Source organism: Trachurus japonicus, chromosome 15 (assembly GCF_045865225.1).
Source record: "Trachurus japonicus isolate A0001 chromosome 15, Traja_1.0".
NCBI lineage: Eukaryota > Metazoa > Chordata > Actinopteri > Carangiformes > Carangidae > Trachurus > Trachurus japonicus.
The window spans coordinates 1,615,142-1,641,788 of record NC_140921.1 but is presented as its reverse complement, the minus strand read 5'-3'; the positions used below and the strand labels follow the sequence as shown (position 1 = coordinate 1,641,788).

The following is a 26,647-nucleotide window of genomic DNA, read 5'->3' as shown; positions in this document are numbered from 1 at the left end:
ACCCACCATTCATTGGTGGGAAAATAAGAACAAATATGTTGAAATGTAAAATAAATAATATGTCAAATGTAAACTAAATAAATGTACAAACAAAAACTAAATAATGTAGAGACTGGAGCTGGGGGTGCTCTACCGGGGGTCCCTTGGAAGGACCGTGCATCTTCTGCCTTCTCCAGCTGGAGGGGGCGGGTTCCTAACCCACAACCTAACCCTAACCCTAACCCCCCTAACCCACGTCCCCGTTCCGGGTCTGGGGCCGGTGGGGGTGGTGGGGGTGGTGGACGCCGCCGCCGGTCCGTGCCCGGGCCACGTCCCCCTTACGGATCTGGGGCCGTTGGGGGTGGACGTCGCCGCCGCCGGTCCGTGGCCGGGCCACGTCCCCGTCACGGGTCTTGGGACGGTGGTGGTGGTGGTGGTGGTGGTTGTGGTGGTGGCGGTGGCGGTGGTGGACGCCGCCGCCGGTCCGCGGCCGGGCCACGTCCCCGTTCCGGGTCTGGGGCGGGTGGTGGTGGTGGACGACGCCGCCGGTCCGCGGCCGGGCCACGTCCCCGTTCCGGGTCTGGGGCGGGTGGTGGTGGTGGACGCCGCCGCCGGTCCGCGGCCGGGCCACGTCCCCGTTCCGGGTCTGGGGCCGGTGGTGGTGGTGGACGACGCCGCCGGTCCGCGGCCGGGCCACGTCCACGTCACGGGGCTGGGGCCGGTGGTGGTGGTGGTGGTGGGGGTGGTGGACGCCGCGGCCGGTCCGTGGCCGTGCCACGTCCCCGTTCCGGGTCTGGGGACGGTGGTGGTGGTGGTGGGGGTGGTGGACGCCGCCGTGACCGGGACGGGGTCCGGCCACGGGTCTGGGGACGGTGGGGGTGGTGGATGCCGCCGCCGGTCCGTGCCCGGGCCACGTCCCCGTTCCGGGTCTGGGGACGGTGGTGGTGGTGGTGGTGGTGCGGGGCGCGCCATCCCGGGAACTGAGCTCCCGCCGCGCGGCCCCACGCAGGTGGTCCACCTCCTTAATTAAGCCTTCCAGCTTCTCGTGGACTGCGTCCAGCCCGTCGGCCAACCAGTCCAGCGTCTGGCCGGCCGGCGGCGGCGCTCTGGCCCCCTTCTGCTCCTTCTTCTTCTTCTTTTTGTCCTTCATCTAGGGTGGTGAGGAAATGAGTGACAATCAGTCCTTTCAAATTGCCGGAAATGAACCAAGTTAATTAATTTCCAGGAATCCAACCGTTAGCTAGTACAGGATATTTCCCGGAGTACTGCGTTGTTGTTCCTGGATCTGAGAGCGGCGGGCAGAGAGTAGAGTGTTGACCCTAGCACGTGGGTTAGCTAATGAGGTTGCGCGGTTCGAATTCCGGAAAAAAGGAAAAAATTCCTGGAATCAAACCGTTAGCTAGCTAACGCGGCGTTTTCCCGAACCGTGACCGTTAGCTAGCTAGCTAAACCGTTAGCTGGCTAGCTAGCTGGCTAACCGTTAGCTAGCTAATGCAGCGTTTTCCCGAACCGTGACCGTTAGCTAGCTAACTAACCGTTAGCTAGATAGCTAACCCTTAACCGTTAGCACGGGTCAATTTCCTGGAAAATTGCGTTGTTATTCCTGGATCCGGTCGGGAGACGGCAGCTTACCTCGTCGGCGTCCTCGTCGGCAATGAGGGAGGAGGCGGAAAACGTTTGCCTTTATACCGAGGGTCACGAGGTCAGGGTGATAGCCAATAGGGGCAGAGTATCGACCTAAGTTAGGCCAATTGGGTGCCAGGTTTGAATTCCGGAAAAATTGAAAAAAAATTCCTGGAATCTGACTATAACGCCGAGTTTTTCCAAAGGGTTAGCTGGCACGGGGATAATTTCCTAGGAAACTGCGCTGTTGTTCCTGGGTCTGAGCGAAAAAGGTGGGGAGGTAGAAATTACGGAAAAACGGAGAAAAAAATTCCTGGAATCAAACTGTTAGCGAAAACACTCTGTTTTTCCAACCGTTAGCTGTCACGGGGCGAATTTCCTAGGAAAGTGCGCTGTTGTTCCTGGGTCTGAGCGAAAAAGGTGGGGAGGTAGAAATTACGGAAAAACGGAGAAAAAATTCCTGGAATCAAACTGTTAGCTAAAACACCCTGTTTTTCCAACCGTTAGCTGTCACGGGGCGAATTTTTTCTGGATCTGCTAAGAGAGAGGAAATTGGCCGGGAGAGCGCATCTTACCTGGTCCTCGTCCTTTTCAGCAATGAGAGAGCAGGTGGGAAAAGCGCTTGCCTTTATGCCTACGGTCACAGGGGTGGGGAAATAGCCAATAGCGGCAGAGTATCGACCTAACACGTGGGTTAGCATATTGGTTGCGCGGATCTGCGTGACGGTGTTCGAAGTCGGGAAATTGGGGAAAAGAAATATATATTTCGCGGAATGCGACGGTCAGCAAATACGCCGCTCTTCGAACCGTTGGCCGGCACAGCTGTTTCCTCGAACGGTGCGTTGTTGTTCCCGGGCCTGAGCGACAGGGCCCGGGAGAACGCGTCATCTCCTCGTCGTCCTCCTCAGCAGTTTGGGGGAATCACGGTGTCTAGAAAGCATCAGTGGCTGCAGCTGACAGGGACAGCTAATGGTAGCTAAGCTAACGGTAGCTAAGCTAACTGCCGCTAAACTAACGGCGGTAGCTAAGCTAACGGCGGTAGCTAGTAGCTAAGCTAACAGCAGGACGTCAGCTGTTAAAACCCTCCCGTTGTGGGACACAACATGAAACTACTCCAGTTAGCTCAGTCATGTTGGAACTCAGATATCCGCTGGAGAAAATATTTTTTCTCACTGAGTTATTAAAGTTAAACAGGTAGCTAACCGTTACCCCAGCTAATCTATGATAACCATGACTAATTACAAAAACGTGCACACATAAATTTGTCCAATCATTGGTTTGATAAACTTTACAAACATCAGATTAGTCTAAACGGTGATATAGTGACATGAAAAATTAGATAGGCTAAATATAGAGAAACTCTCGTCCGTCACTATTGTTCTCATGCTGGTTTTCTACCAGGAAGTAGTTGTAAAAAACAAGGAGATTCGTCCTATAGAAAAATTAGATTGTAATAGCCGTGTTTCCACCCATAGAGGGCAGTCACTCACATTTTTACTACAAAATACACCAAAAGTTGGACCAGAATCAATCGACAACACCACTTCATACCCAAATATATTTGTTTTCAGCAGAAAAAAGTGGTTTAGGGGTTTAGCTCCTCTTTATAAGTTTTTCTGTCTCTCTGTCTCTCAGGGTGACCGAGTACATCAGTACGTTGGAGCACACACACTTCAGTGACGGCTTCAGTCAGCCGTCGTCTCTGACCACCATCAGCAGCAGCAGAGAGGCGGCGGCGGCAGCGGCGGCCGGCGTGGACGTGGGTCTGGAGCTGAGCTGTGAGTCGGGACCGGACCAGAGCTCTGAGCTGGTCCTGAGTCAGCCGGTCATCCAGCCGCTGTCCATCCAGGAGCTGCTGAAGGAGCGGGGGCGGGGGGGCCGGGGCCACGACACCAGGAGCTGCAGCCTGATGACGGGGACCAGCGCCGCCAAGGCCGTGTGCACGCTGTCCACACAGGCCGACAGGTGGGGAGCGCACACACACACACACACACACACACACACACGTCCTTGTAATGCTGTCTTTGTGCACTGCAAAAACTCAACATCTTTCCAAGAATATTTGTCTTATTTCTTGTCAAAATGTCTCATTTCTAGTCAAAACTAATCTCTTTCCACTTAAAGGGATAGTTCAACATTTTGGCAAATTGGCCCATTGCCATAATCGCTATAGTCATAGCAGTAGGTTCGTTACCTTTAATTGTCGGTGTAAGCTATTTTCAGTACGGCGGAGCGCAGCAGCAGGCTGCTCAGAGCTACGCTATGGAGGCTAACGGAATTTCTTGGTTTCCCTCATTAAACTCATCAAATACAAAATCCCAAAACTCCACAGCGCTTTTGTAGACAAGTTGTGAGCTGCACAGCCACCACGCTATAAGATAATGACGGAACGATACGAAACGGAGCCGTTTTCGAGGTAAATTCATACAAAACCGCTGATGCGCGTTGCGTTCAGGGACAGTTTTTCAGCAAGCAGTCTCCGTATTTACCCTGTATTTACCTCGAAAACGGCTCCGTTTCGTATCGTTCCGTCATTATCTCATAGCGTGGTGGTTGTGCAGCTCACAACTTGTCTACAAAAGCGCTGTGGAGTTTTGGGATGTTGAATTTGATGAGTTTAATGAGGGAAACCAAGAAATTCCGTTAGCCTCCATAGCGTAGCTCTGAGCAGCCAGCTGCTGCGCTCCGCCGTACTGAAAATAGCTTACACCTACAATTAAAGGTAACGAACCTACTGCTATGACTATAGCGATTATGGGAATGGGCCAATTTGCCAAAATGTTGAACTATCCCTTTAAAATAAGACTCATCATCTAAAAATAAACTTGTTTTCAGATCATTTTCATTTATTTCAAACAAATTTTCACTTGAGATAAGTAGAAAAATCTGCCAGTGAAAGCAAGTTTTTTGTGCTTGTAATAAGGAAGAAAAACTTCACTCCACTAAGTGAAAATCTACTTGAAAGAAGTAAAAAGTGTCTAAAAACAAGCTACTTTTTAATGTGATGAGTCTTATTTTAAGTAGAAAGAGATTAGTTTTGACTGGAAATGAGACATTTTGACTAGAAATAAGACAAATATTCTTGATAAGATTTTGAGTTTTTGCAGTGTGAGGACATGTCATTGACATAATGTATTCCCTAGCCTCTTACCCTAACCTTAACCATCCAAAACAGATGCCTAACCTTAAAGCAGAAGTAAGTGGTCCGGTCGTTTTCGCTAATGCTGCGTTCCAGGCAGGCTTTTGAAATCGTAAATTGCAGCTTCAAGTCACAACTTACGACTTTGTAACGTTTCAGGCAACCCACTCGTGTTTCTCCGACCTGTTTTACCTGTGAAAGTCACTATAACGGCCACTCGTAACTTCTGACCGGTGAACTCGTACCAGATCGAACTGGTACGACTTCACAGGTCGGAAAAACACGAGTTTCCTTGAACGCACCGTAACAGTTCTCGTCCCTACGTCGCCACATTCACGGCGTTCCTTGGCTGCACACACAGCCCTTTATGCCGTTCTCTCTCCTCATTGGATAAAAACTGTAGGATACGATAAATGTTTTCTCTTCGGCTCAGAGCAGAGCAGAGTGACTGACAGACCCGTGTTTCAGACTAAACACTCTATAGAAGTGATTGCTGTCGGAAGATATAACTATTTAATACTTAGATTAACACAAATATATCACTTACTTCTGCTTTAACCATTACTCTGAACCTAATATAAACCTAATTATAAGCTGGACCGGCCAAAATGTCCTCACTTCCCAAAAATGTCCTCACTCTGTTGGTTAAAAACTCTTTCTGGTCCTCACAACGTAGTAAGAAAAAGAACACACACACACACACACACACACACACACACACACACACACACTTTGGGAGGAGGAGGAGTTTGTATGACGACCAGCAGGGGGCAGCAGCAGCTCAGAGCTCAGGTTGAAGCTGCTGTTAATGAACATCCTGCAGAAATATCTTTATACATACTTCACTCAGTAAATGTACTCATGTAGAGGAGGTTATTATAATATATAAATATATATATATATATATATATATATATATGTATTTATATGTGAAGCCACAGAAAAAAATGAAGAGACCACTTCAAAATGATCAGTTTCTCTGGTTTTACTGTTTCAAGCTTTGGGTTTGATAAAAAAAAAATCGTTAACAAAATTCCGACATGAAAAGGAAAAATAAGAATATTAATGAAAAAAAAAACAAACAGACAGACAATATGTGACAATTCATGTGATTCACATGTCATTCAGGTGAAGTGATCTACTAAGATAAAAAGAAAAAACAAAACAAAAGGTTTGAGTATTTTATTTCTTTATTTGTTTATTTGAATGGGACAGTGAACATTAATGGACATAAGAACATGTAAATATTATGATATAATAAATATATATATTATATCAGGAAGCTAGTTTCCGTCCGTAGTCCCAATAACTTAAAACACTTCAAAACAATACAACATTACACTTAATTAATAAAAAAGTAGACAACACAAAAGGCAACAATAACAATGAAAAACACATTTAGAGACATTGAAATGAACTAAAATGAACATTTTTGTTTCTTTCTGTAAAACCACTGACAACATTTCTCCCAAATTTGAAATAAAAATATTGTCATTTAGAGCTTTTATTGGCAGAAAATGAGAACTGGTCAAAATAACTAAAAATATTAAGTCTTTTCAGATCTTGAATAATAATAATAATGCAAAGAAAACATGTTCATATTCATTCCTAAACAACACAACAGGAATATTCTAACAACTCAACTTTGATGATGATAATGTCGATGTTTAATCCCAGCAGTGGTTTTTATTTATAATCTTCCTATAAAACCAGATGTGGTTCAGGTGACGACCTCATCAATGTCTCATTAAGGAGAAGGAGTTGTGTTTGTGTTGGTGTATAATGACAAAAACTGGAATTGAATGAGTGTCGTACATGTAGAGATGCTTTTTAAACAACATTTGTGAAAGTGGTCTCTTAATTTTTTCTGTGGCTGTAAACATTTTCATATACATATCTTTAAAATTACTTTGACTTCTATTAAAGCCTCATTAGTTTATAATGAATGTTCAGGTCGGACTGAGACAGATAGAAACGACCGTGTGTGTTATTGTGTTATTGTGCAAGTCAACAACAGTTCTGCTCTTATTAAAGTTTATTCCCCAGTTCATCCCTCACACACACGTACACACACACACACACAGCCTCAGTAAATATGTGTGTGTGTGTGTGTTTAGTGAGGATCATCTCTTATGTAACCTGTCCTGTTCTCTGCTGCTTTTAGGAGCAAATAAAAAAAAACTGTTCCCTCTGATCTTTTGGAGCAGATGGACTGAACACATTTACAAGCTCAGAGAGCTGCCAAAACATAGTAAATACTGACACACACACACACACACACACACACACACACACACACACACACACTGGGCTTAGAGGACAATACTGTGTGTCCCTGAGCTACTTGTTCTTAAAGGGAAAATGGTCTGAAGCTTTTTTACAGTTTCTCTCAGTTGGTTCGGCTCATTTCTCTAAACAGAAATTACATTCTCTAAACTCTCCGATCATTTGGTTAAACAGTTTTACAGTTCAGCTCAACACCACAGATCACTTCTCTCTCGAAACACTTCACTCATGAGTCAAAACTACATTTCCTTCTCATATAAATAGTCTTTAGTTTACCCAGAATGCATCGTCCCTTTGGTGTCGTGTCACTGCAGGTCAACATGTTTAGATGTTTTGTCTCTATTCCTCATGTCTCCTCTCAGTCTGAGCCCCAGTCCTTCATTCACTATAGTTACTGGACTAGTTGTTTTTTTGTTTGTCTAGAATAGATAACAGAATACAATTGTGTATAAAACTGAAAAAAAAAGTAAAAAATAAAAACAACAGGATGTTAGGGTAAGAGTAGCCTATAAGGTTTGACATCACACATTGCACTCCTACTGTCAAGGAAAGGTAGCCATTTTTATTCACACGTAAAGTAACTTCCATTCATCAGAGTAAAAAGAAAATGTATACATCATCATATACTGTAATATAAACACATTAAAAACAAGGTGTAGCCTACAGTCTGTAAAATAAATCTATGGTATTCATGGTTTTATGTTTAGACAGCTGAACAGACTATTGTGCATGTGACGACTTATAGAATGAAATGAGGCTGACATGTTTTAGAGAGAGCAACCATCAGACTGAGAATCAACAGTTTACATAGATCAATAAGATCTATTCACCTGGACATTGTGCTGCTGCAGCTACCTGGACTTCATCATTTATATAGATGTACGAAGACATTTGCAATTTGATGAAATTAATGAGAAATACAATTCTGTTGTGAACATTCACCGAGTGGTTTGGAGGTTTGTCCATGTTGTTTTGAGAACATACCGTAATTTCTGTTTTGAAAAATGAGCCAAACCAATAAATAAAAACTGTAATATGGAATCTGTGATGATTTCTGATGTCACTCTATGTGTGTGTGTGTGTGTGTGTGTGTGTGTGTGTGTGTGTGTGTGTGTGTGTGTTGCAGGTTGTTTGAGGAAGCAGCCACCAAACTGAACCTGGTTGGTTTGATCGGTTTCCTGGATCAGCTGAGGAAAGCGTCTCAGTCTCAACTGTTCGACTCCGTTACTGAGACTGGAGACTATTCACTGGCCATGCCAGGTACACACACACACACACACACGCATGTAACAGGATAAACAAGTGGTCCGACAACATGTTGTCATGGTGATGTGGTATTGTTTTACCGTCTTTCTCTGGTGGAGTAAAATGACGTCCGGTTGGTTTGCCGAGTCGACGGCCGTCTGCCTGACTGCACCTGAATGCAACACCAGCGCCTCCGTCCTTCCTCACACTACACAGTGGTGACAGTTTTAACAGGCCGTTTCCGTGGTTACCTACGGTCACGATGCAACATGGCCGCCTCGGTTCGGTGCGTCGCCCAACGACTTGTAACAACTCATTCTAAGGAACCAGAAAGCTTTACTTTGGATGCAGCTGTGATTCACCTTCAGGGAAATACGGATTTATGAAAGACAGGTTTGATTTTTGATCATAAAAAGACAAATAAGTTACAGACTGGGGCTTTAAAACCAGCCGTCAGGACTTCCTGTCAGTTTGTGATGTCACAACTAAGCCCCGCCCCCTCACCACCTGGACCCACCATCCATCCAACAACAACAACTTGCAGGATTTGGTTTCTCTGAGTGTTTTATTCTGAAATCTGCTCTATTTTTATTGGCTCATTTAAGAAAAAACAGTCAGCCAATCAGAAGAGAGGCTCAGAGCCGCCTCCTCTCTTCTGATTGGCTGACACCGACCTGTTGTTACTAGAGCTGCAGAGAGAAGCTGAAAGAAAGAGAGAGGAGATGGAAAACTACACTGAGATGGTTTTTAGATCTTCTCATGGATCAGCTCCTTCAGAATAAAAGCACAGCAGAAGAAGAAGTAGAAGAGACATCCCATAATGAGTTTTACTCCGTTTGTCCCTCCGTGTTGCCGTAGGAGAGCCCAAGTCGACGGTGGAGTGTCGCAGTGCGCTGCATCTCTTCCGTCTGGGCGAGGCCATGCTGCGCATCGTCAGGAACCGCAGTCGGCCGCTGCTGCACATGATGAGAGCCTGGAACGCCGTGGCACCACACCTGGTGGAGGTGATGACATCACCGCTCACCTCATGACATCACCACTCACCTCATGACATCACTACTCACCTCATGACATCACCACTCAGCACTTTACTGTCTTCTTCTCCTTCATCATCTTCTTCTCCTTTTCTCCTTCTCCTTCTTCATCATCTTCTTCTCCTTTTCCTCGTTCTTCATCTTTTTCTCCTTTTCCTCCTTCTCCTTTTTCATCATCTTCCTCTCTTTTTCCTCGTTCTTCATCTTTTTCTCCTTTTCCCCCTTCTTCATCGTCTCCTTTTCCTCCTTCTCCTTCTTTATCTTCATCTCCTTTTTCTTCTCCTTTTCTCCTTCTCCTCCTTCATCATCTTCTTCTCCTTTTCCTCCTTCGTCTTCTTCATCTTCATCTCCTTTTTCTTCTCCTTTTCTCCTTCTTCTTCTCCTTTTCTCCTTCTCCTTCTTCATCTCCTTTTCCTCCTTCTCCTTCATATTCATCTCCTTTTTCTTCTCCTTTTCTCCTTCTTCATCTCCTTTCCTCCTTCTCCTTCTTCATCTTCATCTCCTTTTTCTTCTCCTTTTCTCCTTCTTCATCTCCTTTTCTCCTTCTCCTTCATCATCTTCTCCTTTTCCTCCTTCTCCTTCTTCATCTTTTTCTTCTCCTTTTCCTCCTTCTCCTTCTTCATCTTCATCTCCCTTTTCTTCTCCCTTTCTCCTTCTTCATCTTCTTTTCTCCTTCTCCTTCTTCATCTCCCTTTTCTTCTCCCTTTCTCCTTCTTCATCTTCTTTTCTCCTTCTCCTTCATCATCTTCTCCTTTTCCTCCTTCTCCTTTTTCATCATCTTCTCCTTCTCCTTCTCCTTCTCCTTCTTCGTCTTATTCTCCTTTTCTCCTTCTTCATCATCTTCTCCTTTTCCTCCTTCTCCTTCTTCATCTTCTCCTCCTTTTCCCCCTTCTCCTTCTTCATCTTCTCCTCCTTTTCCTTCTTCTCCTTCTTCATCTTCTCCTCCTTTTCCCCCTTCTCCTTCTTCATCGTCTCCTTTTCCTCCTTCTCCTTCTTTATCTTCATCTCCTTTTTCTTCTCCTTTTCTCCTTCTCCTTCTTCATCATCTTCTTCTCCTTTTCCTCCTTCGTCTTCTTCATCTTCATCTCCTTTTTCTTCTCCTTTTCTCCTTCTTCTTCTCCTTTTCTCCTTCTCCTTCTTCATCTCCTTTTCCTCCTTCTCCTTCATATTCATCTCCTTTTTCTTCTCCTTTTCTCCTTCTTCATCTCCTTTCCTCCTTCTCCTTCTTCATCTTCATCTCCTTTTTCTTCTCCTTTTCTCCTTCTTCATCTCCTTTTCTCCTTCTCCTTCATCATCTTCTCCTTTTCCTCCTTCTCCTTCTTCATCTTTTTCTTCTCCTTTTCCTCCTTCTCCTTCTTCATCTTCATCTCCCTTTTCTTCTCCCTTTCTCCTTCTTCATCTTCTTTTCTCCTTCTCCTTCATCATCTTCTCCTTTTCCTCCTTCTCCTTTTTCATCATCTTCTCCTTCTCCTTCTCCTTCTTCGTCTTATTCTCCTTTTCTCCTTCTTCATCATCTTCTCCTTTTCCTCCTTCTCCTTCTTCATCTTCTCCTCCTTTTCCTCCTTCTCCTTCTTCATCTTCTCCTCCTTTTCCCCCTTCTCCTTCTTCATCTTCTCCTCCTTTTCCTTCTTCTTCTTCTTCATCATCATCTTCTCCTTTTCCTCCTTCTCCTTCTTCATCTTCTCCTCCTTTTCCTCCTTCTTCTTCATCTTCTTCTCCTTTTCCTCCTTCTCCATCTTCATCATCTTCTCCTCCTTTTCCTTCTCCTTCTTTATCTTCTTCTCCTTTTCCTCCTTCTCCATCTTCATCATCTTCTCCTTTTCCTCCTCCTCCTTCATCATTTCCTCCTTTTTTTGATTGTCCCGTTCATATTTCATTCATCTATAATCTGCTCTTTCTTTGGACTCTGCAGCTCTTCAACAAGGTGATTTATCCGTGTTAGAAATGTAAATAAAGTTAGTTTGTATGACTCCTCCTCCTCCTGCAGGCGGCGTGCCACACGGACCGGCCCGTGTCCCAGAAGGCCGTGTCCTTCATCCACGACGTCCTGACGGAGGTGCTGACCAGCTGGGCCGAGCCTCCTCACTTCCACTTCAACGAGGCCTTGTTCCGGCCGCTGGAGCACATCATGCAGCTGGAGAAGTGTGACGAAGACGTTCAGGACCAGGTGAGCTCTCAATATCACTATAAGGTGCCTTTGAGACTTCCCCATTTCCAAAAAAAAAGCTGAGATTTTCCATGTAACTTCATATTAATTGTATTAAGTAGATGTTATGCTATTAGAAATGCATGATGGTCAAGCTCCCACACTTTTTAGAAATAAACTGTAAGCAAACAAAGTATATGCAAACAGCGAAATATGTCCACCCTGTCATGGACACATTCAAAGTAGAATAAATACATTGTAATTACATAGTGATTATAAAATATACATTTTTAGAAAGCTTTTTAGTCCCTTTCTCAACACTATATTTTAGTTAATGGGAAAAGTATTTGGATATTAATGAAATTATGGCAAACTCTTTGTTTCTCTATAAAATCTGCGAGAATTGCACTTTCTTTTCTAAATAAAATCTAACAACAAAGATATCTGGTCAAACTTTCAAACAATTCTATTTGGCCCTTTTTTGTTTATAAAAGAATCACACAAAAGGTTTCAATAACTTGTGAAAATAATTTGTTTATTTTAATAAAACATGAAAATGACGGGGTGGACAATGACAGGGTGGACATTGGGCATGACAGGGTGGACACTCATAAATGCAATAAATCTAAAAGAAATGATGTTTAAAAAAATGTCAGAGGTCTTTTTCCCATATAGGGGGAAACCAGTTGAACAATTGAATCTTCTTATATTTCTCAGTTTTAGTTTTCTCTTTTGCGAGGTGTTTTTTCAGTTTCCTCCTTCGAACTCCTTCGAATGCTTTCCCCTTGACACCTTTGCCTGAAACACAATTTGTAATAATATCACCAAAAAAGTCCATATTGTCCATTCTTACTATGTACAGTACAGCATGTACTGTTATAAAATGTATAGTAGTGTGTAACATTATCAGCATAAGGCCAAAATTATGCACATGTCCTTCCTGTCATGAACCATGTCCACCCTGTCATGAGAGGTTTACAGTACTGTACTGACAGGGTGGACAATGACAGGGTGGACATTTTAAACTAATTTTAACATTAAATGAGCACATGGTGGACCTTCAGTTAGCAACATGATTCAGTTAGCAAGCTGACTGTGTACTTTTTAACAAATATGTTTCAAATTTTTGAAAGGTATTTATATTAATTGATATTTCACTACGAGAACAAATACAAAATATATGTGTAAATACTTACTTTGCAACTAGCCACTGTGTCAGGCTCCATTGAAGAAAGACAAAATGATGGTAGTAATGTCACTGAAAACATCATAGGGTTTCTTAAAGGGGCAGTTACCCCAAAATGACAGGGTGGACAGCGATTTCAGGGACACACACAAAATGTTCAATATAATTATGAAAATAGAATATACATGATCAAACGTACTGTTTTTCTCAAATAGGCTGTTGTGGACAATAAAACAATGTAAAAAAAGTTTTAATTTAGTATCATTTAAGCACTTATTACAGACACTGTAGTTAGCAGAGCACTGTGTGGGACATGCCAAAATCATGTACATCCAATGCAAGAAAACGCTATAAAATAAAGGGAACATATTTTAAGTGAATTATAATTATACCAATATGTGAGTAAATGTTTGGCCATTTATAATAAGACCTCAGAGTTTCATTATTCTGCTACATTTTCATGATGACTGAGTGATTCTGATGAGGACACCAAAGGCACTCCATAGTGATATTGACTCACTCTGTTGCCCAATCCCAATTCTAGTTTTCATCCCTAGCCCTAGCCCTTAACCCTTGAAACGGAGCTACAAGGGGTAGAGGTTGAAAGTCAACCCCTACGAATTGGGACACCACTTCAACAGTCACATACGTCATCAGTCGTCTCTGCTGGCTTTCACATAAGCAGACGTGACGAGCTTTTGCCACAAATCCTGTATTCAAAACCATGTTAACTTAATAGAATAAAATAAAATAAAATGTAATGCAGACTGACCGGTTCATTGACTAACTAACATTGTAAAACATTTATTTCTTGATGTAAATGTGGTGGTTTCTGTCCGTAGGCTCCAGAGCCCCGAGGCAGCGCTGCTCCTCTGTCCAATACACACATGAAGCTTCACTTTTAATTCAAACAAATGAATGCGACTGCCACAATTGTTAGATTTCATCATTGAGACCAACATTTATCTCCTAAAAAGAATGTAATTACCCGGCGGTAAACCTTTAAAAACCTGCGGGTAAGTTAATTAGCGATGGTCTTTTCTCCCGGGATGACGATGGAGGTTGGCCGGCGGAGCAGCTCTCTGGATGGGTGTTGTCTCTGTGACAAGCCACTGATCTGCTCCACAGGTGGAGCTTCACTTCTCCCCAAAACATCGGAGCAAACGTCTAAACAGCCTCATGTGGATAAACCCACCGCACATTGGGATCTAAACAGCTACTTTCTCACATGAAAAAATATTAAAACGTAACAAAATGACGTAATAACAGCGCTACAGTGAGAAATAAAACAGCTGCCGGTTGCCGCAAGATGCATTCTGGGAAACTTGCCATAGCCCTCGGTCTGTAGTGTGCCCCTGAAAAATCTCCGTTTGAAGGTCCAGATAGCCAGACCACTTCCCCCTAACCCTCGTCTGAACCAGAATCGGGACACCACCACATCACGTGAACGCACAAAATGAAGGGCTAGGGCCACGGGCTATAGGGCTGAGGGGGAACTGGAATTCACCCTGTGTGTGTGTGTGTGTGTGTGTGTGTGTGTGTGTCAGGTCATCACGTCCATCGGCGAGCTGGTGGAGATGTGTTCTCCTCAGATCCAGTCTGGCTGGCGGCCGCTGTTCAGCGCCCTGAGGAACGTCCACAGCAGCAAACCTGACGCCAAGGACTACCTGCTGGCCGAGTACTCCATGGGTCGGTTCCAATTGCCATTTTTCTAGAACTTTTTCTTTTTCTTTTTTTTAAATTTTACTAGTTTTTTTTCTAGAATAAAGAAAAAAAAATTGAGAAATGTCACCTTTTTAAAAAAATGTTTTTAAACTTTTTTTTAGAAAATTACCACTTCTTTCTAGAATTTTTACTTTTTTCAGTTTTTTATTTATTTATTTATTTATTTTTTAAGTATATTTTTTGGCGTTTTTGCCTTTATTTGATAGCACATAGTGAGATAGACAGGAAAGGGGGAGGCAGAGAGAGAGGGAATGACATGCAGGAGAGGTCTGCCCAACGCGGGATTCGAACCAGGGACGCCTGCGTTGAGGACTGTAGCCTCTACATGGGGCGGCCGCTTTAACCACTGCGCCACGCACCGCCCCTTGTTTTGTTTTTAAGAAATTTTACCACTTTTTTCTTGACATTTTAAACGTTTTTTTTTTTTTTGAGAAATTGAGTCACTTTTGTCAAGAATTTTTCCTTTTTTTTTATTTTACCATTTTTTTATAGAATTTTTAAAACTTTTTGGGATACATTTCACAAGTTGTTTTCTTTGTTTGTTTGTTTTTTAGATTTTTAAAAACTTTTTTTAGAGAGATATTTTCCAGAAACTTCACTAAAATCTTTCCAAAAATTCCCACCAATGACCCTAATTTGAACATACAAAGAAAGAAACACAGTCTCAGAACAAATTTTTGTGTATTTCTGTTGTTTGTTTCAAAATTTTGTCCAATGGTGATCTTTGGTCTAATTTTGTAAAAAAAAAAAAAAAGTTTCAGAACCACTGCTATAATAGTGGACTATAAAATACCCACCAGAGCTTCAGACTAACTTTTTTTTTTACCAGGAGCACAGTTTTAGGAGCGCAAGCAGAAAATTTAAGGCTGGGGCGTACACTGTAAACTGACTTGCAAAGCAAATATTCACATTTCTCTCATTATTCACCTTTTCATTCATGATCCTTCCCTCCCCCCTCCCCCCTCCAGGGAAGTCCCAGGCTCCGGTGTTCGACGTGTTCGAGGCGTTCATCAACACCGACAACATCCAGGTGTTCGCCAACGCCGCCACAGATTACATCATGTGTCTGATGAAGTTCGTTAAAGGTTTAGGTTCGTCTCTCCTTTCATGTGTTTGTTTCTTTGTTTCTTTGCATAATTTAACGTGCAAAAATCTCTGATAAACATTTATAAACCTGAGTGTGTGTGTGTGTGTGTGTGTGTGTGTGTGTGTGTGTGTGTGTGTGTGCAGGTGAGATGGAGTGTAAGGAGCTGGGAGACTGTGGATCGTCTGGTTTCAGCTCCACCGACCTCTGTCTTCCTGCTCTGGATTATCTACGCAAGTGTTCACAGGTGAGACAGTCTGGGTTCAACATGCAGAGAGGAAGGTTCGTTACCTTTAATTGTCGGTGCAAGCTGTTTTTAGAACGGCGGAGCAGAGCCGTGAGCTGCTCAGAGCTACGCTACGGAGGCTCATTATGGGATTTCTTGGTTTCCCTCATCATCAAACTCATCAAATACACAATCCAACAACTCCACAACGCTCTGGTGGACAAGTTGTGAGCTGCACATTCACCACGCTATGAGATAATAACACAACGTTACCAGACAGAGTTGTTTTAGAGGGAAATTCATGCAAAACCGCTGATGCACGTTGCCTTCAGGGACAGTTTTTCATCAGCAGTCTCTGTATTTCCCTCTAAAACAACTCTGTGTGGTAACGTTGTGTTATTATCTCATAGTGTGGTGAATGTGCAGCTCACAACTTGTCCACCAGAGCGTTGTGGAGTTGTTGGATTGTGTATTTGATGAGTTTGATGAGGGAAACCAAGAAATCCCATAATGAGCCTCCGTAGCGTAGCTCTGAGCAGCTCACGGCTCTGCTCCGCCGTTCTAAAAACAGCTTGCACCGACAATTAAAGGTAACGAACCTACTGCTATGACTATAGGGATTAATATGGCAATGGGGCCAATCTGCCAAAATGTTGAACTATCCCTTTAATATAAGGTAAAGAAATATGAAATATATTAATTTTATATGTTGAAGCTGCTGGCTAAGATCTACCAGATGTCGTCCAAGCCGGTGTTCCTGGGAGCGCGGCTGGCCAGCCTCCCTCTGAGGTCCCAGCGCTCCGTCAGCAGCGAGGACGGGATGGACGGCGTCCTGCAGGAGTTTGACGACGACACAGGTGAAGACCAAGCTCCTCTATCTCCTCACCTCCTCTCCTCGTCTCCTTGTCTCCTTGTCTCCTTGTCTCCTTTGTAGGCCTGTAACGATACACGTATCGAAACCGAAACCACAACACTCTAAGATACGAACCTGTGTCGCCAATGAAATGGCAGAACCGCGACACACCCATTCCAGCGCTCCGTGGCTGTTTTTTTTTTTTGTTTTTGTCTGTCGGACACGTCACTCAAGGCCCTTTCACACCGCGGACGTAACAAATAAACGACACGAAATTGCGAAATATTTGCAGCCAAATATTTCGCATCAAAACCATTCACACCGGCGGCGACGCGAATATGCGACAGATGTGACAATTAGATTCCAAAGTTTCGCTTTGCGACGGCTGGTTCTTCGCCTCCACGTCAGGTCTTTAATCTGTTAATTATCCCTCACGTATTCGCTACGTTATGCCACTGTTGTCTTGTTACCAACTTCACTCAACACAGCAGCAGCTCACTGATCAATATCTGATCACTGCCTGACAGTATGAACACACTCTATTGCTGTTTCTCCTCCTCTCCTCTCTCCACTTACCCCCTCCTCCTCCTCCTCCTCCTCTCCTCTCCTCTCTCCTCCGAGACACAGGTTATTTACATTGTTTACATTAGCGGCCAAGCACGTGTCCATGCGCCCGTGTGTGTGTGTGTGTGTGTGTGTCCGTGCCCAGAGAGACGGCAGGTGGAGGGGCTGACTGGCAGAGATGAGAGCAAAGATGGTGAAACTTTTTTCCTGTGAGAGACTCTCGTCTGTTATGGGAAACAGCTGTCTGTGTTCTGACGTGGGGGCTGTGACGTACCTCCTTTTCACGCCACAGGATTGGTTGATGCGTTTATTCGCCGGCCGAAAGCTCGGAAAAATCGACCTCACGACGAAAAAAAATTATGTCACATTTTCGCCGCGACACATTCGCGGTCGGTGTGAACGGACCCGTTATGAAAACCGGGGTTCGAAAAAAAATATTGACGCGTGAAATATTCGCACGAAAAATACGTCTCCAGTGTGAAAGGGCCTTCAGACACACATCACACAGCCAGATCGCTCTTCACACAGCTTATGAACGTGATTAGTTTCAACAAGTCGGTCGGGTTTTACCGTTATGCCCGTTTATCACCAATAAACACAGATGAGGGTGAGTGACTGCGGTGTGGAGCGGTGCGCGACTCTATTTCCTTGTCTCCTCACCTCCTTGTCTCCTTATCTCCTTGTCTCCTCACCTCCTTGTCTCCTTATCTCCTTGTCTCCTCACCTCCTTGTCTCCTTATCTCCTCTGTCTTCTCATCTCTTCTATCTCCTCACCTCTTTGTCTCCTCTGTCTCCTTGTCTCCTCTGTCTCCTCACCTCCTTGTCTCCTCATCTCTTTGTCTCCTTGTCTCCTTTGCCTCCTCATCACCTCATCACCTTGTCTCCTCTGTCTCCTCATCTCCTCACCTCCTCGTGTCCTCGTCTCCTTGTCTCCTCATCTCCTCATCTCCTCGTGTCCTCGTCTCCTCTGTCTCCTTGTCTCCTCACCTCCTTGTCTCCTTGTCCCCTAACCTCCTCACCTCCTTGTCTCCTCTGTCCTCACCTCCTCACCTCCTTGTCTCCTCTGTCCTCACCTCCTCATCTCCTCACCTCCTCACCTCCTCACCTCCTCACCCCCTCGTCTCCTCACCTCCTCCTCTCCTCACCTCCTCCTTTCCTCACCTCCTTGTCTCCTCTGTCCTCACCTCCTCATCTCCTCACCTCCTCACCTCCTCACCTCCTCACCCCCTCGTCTCCTCACCTCCTCCTCTCCTCACCTCCTCCTTTCCTCACCTCCTCACCTCCTCACCTCCTCACCTCCTCGTCTCCTCACCTCCTCACCTCCTCCTCTCCTCACCTCCTCCTTTCCTCACCTCCTCGTCTCCTCACCTCCTCACCTCCTCACCTCCTCACCTCCTCGTCTCCTCATCTCCTCACCTCCTCACCTCCTCGTCTCCTCACCTCCTCACCTCCTCACCTCCTCACCTCCTCGTCTCCTCATCTCCTCACCTCCTCACCTCCTCGTCTCCTCACCTCCTCACCTCCTCGTCTCCTCATCTCCTCACCTCCTCACCTCCTCGTCTCCTCACCTCCTCACCTCCTCATCTCCTCACCTCCTCACCTCCTTGTCTCCTCATCTCCTAACCTCCTCCCCTCCTTGTCTCCTTGTCTCCTCTGTCCTCAGGTCTGATCCAGGTCTGGATCTTGCTGTTGGAGCAGCTGACCGCCGCCGTGTCCGACTGTCCTCGACAGCACCAGCCTCCCACCCTGGAGCTGCTGTTCGCTCTGCTGCGTGAGGTCACCGCCGTGCCAGGTAACCATGGTAACCGCGGTCACGTGAAGAAACAGAAGAAAGGTCCTTCTCATTGTCCTTTATTGCATACTGCGTCGGCGCTTTGACATGCACAAACCGGTTTCAACAACGTCTTCCTCAGTGTGCAACATTCAACAGGAAGTGATGCATTTAAATACTCACAGGTGTGGATTGATCAGTATTAATATTTGAAACAAATAACAAATTACAGACGTTAGAAAAATAGAAATATTCAGGTGACTTTATTGATACCCAGGGGTAAACTGGTTTTGCAGTCGAGAGTTAAACAAGCAACAGAAAACGAACAATCAAATCAGAAACAGGACATTTAAAAAGAACACATACACATAAAACAAGAGACAGAAAGTGCTGCAGTTCATGAAATAAATATAACAAGTAAAAAACATGAAACGAAAAAAGAATTAAAAACACCAAGAGCAAAATTTCCACCAAGTTAAGAATGAATAAAAGTAATGAGATAAAAAAGGGGATACATCATGCTCCCAAAAGTGACTTGTGCAGCTTTTGTGCAAACTACAGCTTGTTTAGCAGTGTTACTGCAGCTGGAACAAAGCTGTTTTTATAAGGTTTTGTTCTGCAGTTTGGGACTGACAACCTCCGTCCAGAGGGTAGAAACTGAAATTCACTGTAATTCACTGTGCATGTAGAAAAATGTAACAATATATAGGAAAAATATAACAAATATTCAACAACCCAGACATCTCAAATATCATAGGTAAATCCACAGGTAAATAGACCAATTAAAAAAGTGCGGTCAGCCATTATAATAAAAGGAGACAGAGCACATCAGCACAGTGAAAACATAAAGCGCTGGAAAAGCTGTAGCTCCCTCTATATATAATATAATACCCAGGGGTGCAGATCCGATGTCAGGATTGGGGGGGACACAAAAGTGATTTTTTTTTTTGCTCATATGCAGCTCATACCATGCCGCCATAAATCACAACTTGGTAGAGGCTCACCATATCATTCAAAAAGTACTGCACAGGGAATCATTTATTGTGCTTACCTTTCTTGTTTATTTGTCCTAAACAGCCAACAGCCATATCACTGCTGTTATATTAGTGAATCATAATTTTAAGGGTCTCAGACATATAATATCTGCTCACGTTCTTATCTTTCGCCTCCATCCGACCCTCCCAGATCCCCAATTCTTCTCCCCATCTTCTTTTTCTCCCAGTGTATGGAACTTTATGTATGATTAATTGATATGGATGAATATCAAAATATGAAGCCCTAAGATTGAGGAGGTCATTTTTTTAAAGCATCGTAGTGAAGGAGACCAGAGACCAGAGATGGAATATTGAGTCAGAAATACATTTGTCAAACATTATTTGTTTCACCATTTCAATCATTTCTTTTTAGATGTGAATCTTAAATGTGAAGTCTGAAAATACATTTGTTCAATTCTGAATAATTTGGGGTATTTTTATTGGGGGGGACAATTAATGTTTTTCAGAAATTGGGGGGGACATGTCCCCCCCGTCCCCCCCGGGATCTGCACCCATGATAATACCCATCCAGTATCAAAATGAATCAACAACTGCTGTATTTTGCACACTGAGGAAGACGTTGTCCAAACAGGTCTGTGTGTGTTAAAGCGCCGACGCAGTATGGAATAAAGGACAATGAGAAGGACACGAGTGCTGCCTGCAGGCCTTTCTTCTGTTTCTCTAAGTTTATCTTTTGGCCGTGCAGCTCTTTAGTTTGTTCCTGAGAGTTTTGTTGGAGAGTGCGTGTTTTTCTTTGTTTTCTACAACCACGGTCACATGACCTCACAGGGAAGCAGCAGCAGCAGCAGGTGATGATGTGTTAACTCCTCCTCCTCCTCCTCCTCCTTCCTCTCCTCCCTTCAGGTCCGGGCTTCGCCATCTTCTCCGTCATCCAGCTGCTGCTCCCCGTGATGTCACTGTGGCTGCAGCGTAGCCACGGCAACCACTCGTACTGGGACGTGGCGGCGGCCAACTTCAAACACGCCATCGGGCTGTCGTGTGAGCTGGTGGTGGAGCACGTCAACAGCTTCATCCACTCAGGTGAGAGAAAGACGATACGACACGTTGTGAAGTGTGAAGTGGAGTGTCACTATGACATCACAAAGATTAAAGGGATAGTTCACCCAAAATTGAAATTTCCTCCTCATTATCTCCTCCCCCTCATGTGGACTAAGGGCTGGGAGAAGTTTCAGAGTCCTCCGTGGCTTCTCTGAGTTACAGGGGGTCTCGGCGTAGCAGTGCATGTCCATATGACGGTTGCTAATGGATACCAACTGTCTTCGTAACAAAAAGACGGAAGGAAGGAAGGAAGGAAGGAAGGAAGGAAGGAAGGAAGGAAGGAAGGAAGGAAGGGAAAAAGGATTGTGGAAAGAGGAAAGGGGAAAAGGAAGGAAAGAAAGATGGAGGGAGGGAACAGATTCATTCAAGGAAGGAAGAAGGGAAAGAAGGAAGAAAGGGAGGAAGATTGTGGAAAGAGGGAAGGGAAAAGGGAAGGAAAGAAAGATGGAGGGAGGAAACAGATTCATTCAAGGAAGGAAGGAAGGAAGGGAGGGAGGAAGGAAGGATTGTGGAAAGAGGGAAGGGGAAAAGGAAGGAAAGAAAGATGGAGGGAGGGAGGAAACAGATTCATTCAAGGAAGGAAGGAAGGAAGGAAGGAAGGGAGAGAGGGAACAAGGATTGTGGAAAGAGGGAAGGGGAAAAGGAAGGAAAGAAAGATGGAGGAGGAAACAGATTCATTCAAGGAAGGAAGAAGGGAAAGAAGGAAGAAAGGGAGTAAGATTGTGGAAAGAGGGAAGGGGAAAAGGAAGGAAAGAAAGATGGAGGGAGGGAACAGACTAGGTCAACTGGATCAAAAGAGGAAGGAAGAAGAAGTAAGGACGAAGGAAGGAAGGAAGGAAGGAAGGAAGGGAAAAAGGATTGTGGAAAGAGGGAAGGGAAAAAGGAAGGAAAGAAAGATGGAGGGAGGGAGGAAACAGATTCATTCAAGGAAGGAAGAAGGGAAGGAAGGAAGGAAGGAAGAAGGGAAGGAAGGAAGGAAGGAAGGAAGGAAGGAAGGAAGTCTTCGTAACAAAAAGACACACCAAAAAACATCCAGATACCTCCATGCTGCTCGTATGTAATGTCTTGTCTTGTATTGAAGCCCTGAAATGTGAAATTGTCGCGAGATTTGGACGTACCAGAAAGAGAAGCTTCTGCTACAAAACAAGCTTGATATAGACTTATTTAATTTTTTTTGGGACAATTTCTCATGTCGGGGCTTCAATACAAGACGGACATTACAGACGAGCAGCATGGAGGTATTTGGATGTTTTTTGGTGTGTCTTTTTGTTACGAAGACAGTTGGTATCCATTTGCAACCGTTATATGGACATGCACTGCTACGCCGAGACCCCCTGTAACTCAGAGAAGCCACGGAGGACTCTGAAACTTCTCCCAGCCCTTAGTCCACATGAGGGGGAGGAGATGATGAGTGAAATTTCAATCTTGGCTGAACTATCCCTTTAAACCGTGTGTCTGTCTGCGTGTCTGCATGTGTGTGTGTCCAGACATCGGGTACGAGTGTCTGATGAACCTGATGCTGAAGGACCTGTTCAAGCTGCTGGTGGCCTGTGTGTCTGAACCGGCTGAGACCATCAGTAGAGTCGGCTGCTCCTGCATCAGGTGAGTCATTATTATGGATTTAATGAATCCACTTAAGTCTTTGGTTGTCAAACTTTTGTACATCAACGACCCCTAAACTGACACAAATTAGACCACAGACCCCCATTGGACAAAATTTTGAAGCAAACACCAGAAATACTCAAATATTTGTTCTGAGACTGAAGAACGTTACCTTCTTAGTCAATGTACGTTCAAGTTAGGACCATTGGTGTGAATTTTTGGAAAGATTTCTGGAAATTTCTCAAAAGAAAAAGTTTAAAATTTTCTAGAAAAAAGTTATACAATTTCTATAAAAAGGATGTTTAGAAATTTGGAGAAAAAAGTGGTAAAATTTCTCCCAAAAAAAAGGATAAAAAAAAGGTAAAATATCTAGAAAACATTTTTAAAAGTTGAAAGTTTTTAGAAAAAAGTGATAATAATGTATGTTCAAATTAGGGCCAATGGCGTGAATGTTTGGAAATATTGTAGAGAAATTAAAAGTGGTACAATTTCTCCAAAAACATTTAAACATTTCTAGAAAAGAGTGGTAACATTTCTCAAAAAAAGGTTTTTTTTTAAATTCTAAAAGAAACATTCTGTGTGTCTGTGTGTGTCTTTATTAGTGTGAATGCTGAAAGCAGTCACACTATTGTTCTTCTGTTCGGCCATTTTCTTCCGCCTTTTTACGGTCTTCTTCTAGTCCTTCATACTTTGTGCTATTTCAACAATTAATATATCAAAACGTGCAGCTTTTTCTGGACTTTATCGGATGTATTCAAATTTTTCATACTTTTTATACTTTTTCAAATATTTAACTTTTTCTGATTTTTTTTTTCCCCATAGAGAATGCATTGGAACAGTCTTCAAACTCTTCAAATCTTCTTACTTCTTTCAGCCACTAAAGCTTCACCATACTTTCTGCTAGAGACTTCATTCAAATTCTAAGCTGTAGACAAACTTTTTAAGTGTTCCTCTATGACTCAGCTTATTGATATCTTCAACAGTTTCTGATATTTGGCAGTTTTAAAATCATTAAGTTTTTTGACAAAATCCAGCTTTATAATGTGTGTGTGTTGCGTCTAACGAGCAGAGCTAGAGTGGTGCTAGAGTGGAGAGAGGCAAAAAAACATTTTAGAGTTTTTCTGGCTAAACTGTCAGCACGGCCACAAATTAAACTCTAGACACATTATTTTCTCCAGTTTTGTAGCCACACTTGTCTTCTGGCTAAAATTCTGGTCAAAAATGCAAAGAGACTTATATAATAATTTTAAATATTTTTTAAATGCAGCCAGGGAGCTCATTGTAAGCCATTCAAGCTTGACTCTCAAGCTTTCTTGGTGTTGACACAGTGTGTTTCCAACAGGTGCAGCTTTGGGCTCGTTAACTTCAGAGTGAGACAACAGACAACAGTCTTTGCAACTGTGTGTACACTGTGGCCTAGAGGCAGAGTGAAAGTCTGCTGACCATGAGGTTGTGGGTTCGATCCCTACCTCGGTCAAACATTTGTATGGTGATCACTGCTTGCACTATTTGCTAATTCTGCAACAGCGTTCAGCTGCTTTCAGCATTCACACGCATTTCCATCAGGAAATGCTACTTTATCTAGTTTTATTTCAAATACAATCACAAGTGCATAATTTCATCTTAAACAACAAATAATATGATACACACATTGTGATATTGTTATAATGTGTGTTTCTGTGTGTAGATACGTGTTGGTCACCGTGGGTCCAGTGTTCACAGAGGAGATGTGGAGGTTGGCCTGCTGCGCTCTGCAGGACGCCTTCTCTGCTACACTAGAGCCTGTCAAGGTACACACACACACACACATACACATAACACACACACACACTCACACACACACACATACACACACACACACATGCACAAATACATAGAGTGGTGTGTAGAGAAGTAATGACACACATCTTCTCATGTTTGATGTTTACACACAGATGGAAACAGGCAGGAAGATGAGAGAGTGAACAGACACACACACACAGAAAAAGCTCTTTCTCTCTCACACTCACACACACACACTCATACACACACACACACACACTCACACACACACACACACACAGACTCACACTCACACACACACTCTCTCCGCTGTAGTGAGACATAATCCGTGCCCAATCTGCAGCGGCTGGTTGGAGCAGAAGTAATCTAAAAGCCTCTGCAGTTAATACTGTCAACATGCCGACACTCACCGACCGCTAAGCCTGATAACCCCAGTTAACCTCACACACACACACACACACTCACACACACACACAGCTGTTTCACCTCAGAGTGAGGTGGAGGTGAACGGCTGCAGCAAAAACAATGATGAAACTGATGATTATTATTAAATTATAACAAAATATAAAACAACAGTACGATGATTCATCTCAATAAAGACACAATAAAGGGAGGAACTGGTCCTTTAGTCTGGACCGTGTTTGTAATAAACAGTTTCCTTTAAAGGGACAACGAGGAGTTTTGTTAAAGCGAAGTGTTTTCTCACTACATTTATGAGCCTCCGCACCGTGAAATTCTTTGACCGGCGCAAGACAGACTCATGTTTTCATTCATCAAGAATTAAAGTCAGAGGTTGGAAGACGATCACATACCGTCGTAGTTCCCACCAGTGTTCATTTTGTCGGCTATTTTTCAATTTAGTTTTAGTCTTAGTCTTGTGTCAAATGCCCTTATTAGTTTTAGTCATATCTAGTAAGCTTGTATTCTTTTTTGTTTAGTCACATTTTAGTCGACGAAAAGTCTTGGCATTTTAGTCTAGTTTTAGTCAAAGAAAATCCAAAGTATTTTAGTCTAGTTTTAGTCAATAGTCTTGTTTTAGTCTTTGAAAGCAGATTGACAGTAATGTTAATCACAACTAATCTACTCAAACCAATAGATTCATTTTAGTCTTTTTCTCACTCATCTCACAAGATTGGTCATTATTGAGCCGCGGCGCAGCTGCGTGCGATCCCGTCAAGCCGGGCAGGAAGTCGCACAAAGAAACAGCGAGAGAATCCGGTTAATTTTCAAAATAAAACACAGCGATTGACAAATGCAATGATGTGAACGGGAGGGAGGGCTCCGGCTCGCACATGATTTTTACAGCGCCCGCAACCCCCCTGCAATGGCCATGCGCCCCCCGCCCCCCCTAGCCAGTTTGTAGTCTACTCGCACACACACACACACACCTGGCAGCAGCACAGGAGGAGAAAAAACCTGACATGCATCCAGTGATGTGGCACTTTTTGGATTGTAATTTAAAAGTCTGTGACGAAAAAAGAAAGATACATTTCATTAAGTTTTTATTTGATTAAGTGGATTTCGTCTCATCTTTTTTCGTTAACAAAAAATGTGTGTTAATTTCGTCACAGTCGGTGTTTAAGGGCATTGATTTCGTCTCGTCTTCGTCTCGTTTTCGTCATGAAAAAAACCATTGTTGATGAATATTTTTCGTCTCGTCTCGTCTGACGAAATTAACACTGGTTCCGACCATAAACGGAGATTCGGCGGCGTTATTCTCATGACTCGCCACGAAACCGAAAGTAAAGAAACGCTGGTCGGCTCGCCCAGCATTTCCACCACCACTAATAATAACAAAATAACCATAGAGACAAAACCATAGATTTATCTAAAATGGACCATTAACAAGTGGTAACGTAGATTCATCCACATTAATATCAGACTTTTTTATAACCAAATAGAAACTCCTGGTTGTCCCTTTAAATAACTTCATTATTATATTATGATATTATGCTAGAATCAACATGAGGAGAGGAGGTTAAATGCAGGAATCTGATTGGCCGTTGGTGGAGCAGCAGAGTCTTCACGTGTCGTTTGACACAGTTTCCCAGCATGCTTTGCTTTGCTTTGCTTTGCTTTGGTTTGGTTTTATTAGAAATGAAAGAGGCTCGTGTTAATTTGCTGATGGTGGCACCTGCTGTGTGGCGTTGCAGGAGCGTGGGAGATCACAGAACTGTGTGTGTGTGTGTGTGTGTGTGTGTGTCTCAGTGTGTGTGTGTGTGTGTGTGTGTGTGTCTCAGTGTGTGTGTGTGTGTGTGTGTGTGTGTGTGTGTGTGTGTGTGTGTGTGTGTGTGTGGTCAGTAGAGGTG

General features: G+C 43.7%; 1 protein-coding gene across 1 annotated transcript in view; it reads left to right on the top strand.

Moving 5' to 3' along the window:
- Positions 1-26,647, top strand: part of arfgef3 (ARFGEF family member 3) — an 84,730-nt gene that overhangs the window by 42,271 nt on the left and 15,812 nt on the right. The window contains exons 23-34 of the mRNA XM_085799179.1: positions 3,238-3,567; positions 8,154-8,287; positions 9,131-9,276; positions 11,294-11,473; positions 14,186-14,327; positions 15,332-15,454; positions 15,594-15,694; positions 16,389-16,530; positions 18,754-18,882; positions 20,760-20,936; positions 22,442-22,556; positions 24,244-24,346. Of these exons, the coding sequence (XP_085655305.1) occupies positions 3,238-3,567; positions 8,154-8,287; positions 9,131-9,276; positions 11,294-11,473; positions 14,186-14,327; positions 15,332-15,454; positions 15,594-15,694; positions 16,389-16,530; positions 18,754-18,882; positions 20,760-20,936; positions 22,442-22,556; positions 24,244-24,346 (1,822 nt within the window). The remainder of the gene's footprint in view (positions 1-3,237; positions 3,568-8,153; positions 8,288-9,130; positions 9,277-11,293; positions 11,474-14,185; positions 14,328-15,331; positions 15,455-15,593; positions 15,695-16,388; positions 16,531-18,753; positions 18,883-20,759; positions 20,937-22,441; positions 22,557-24,243; positions 24,347-26,647) is intronic.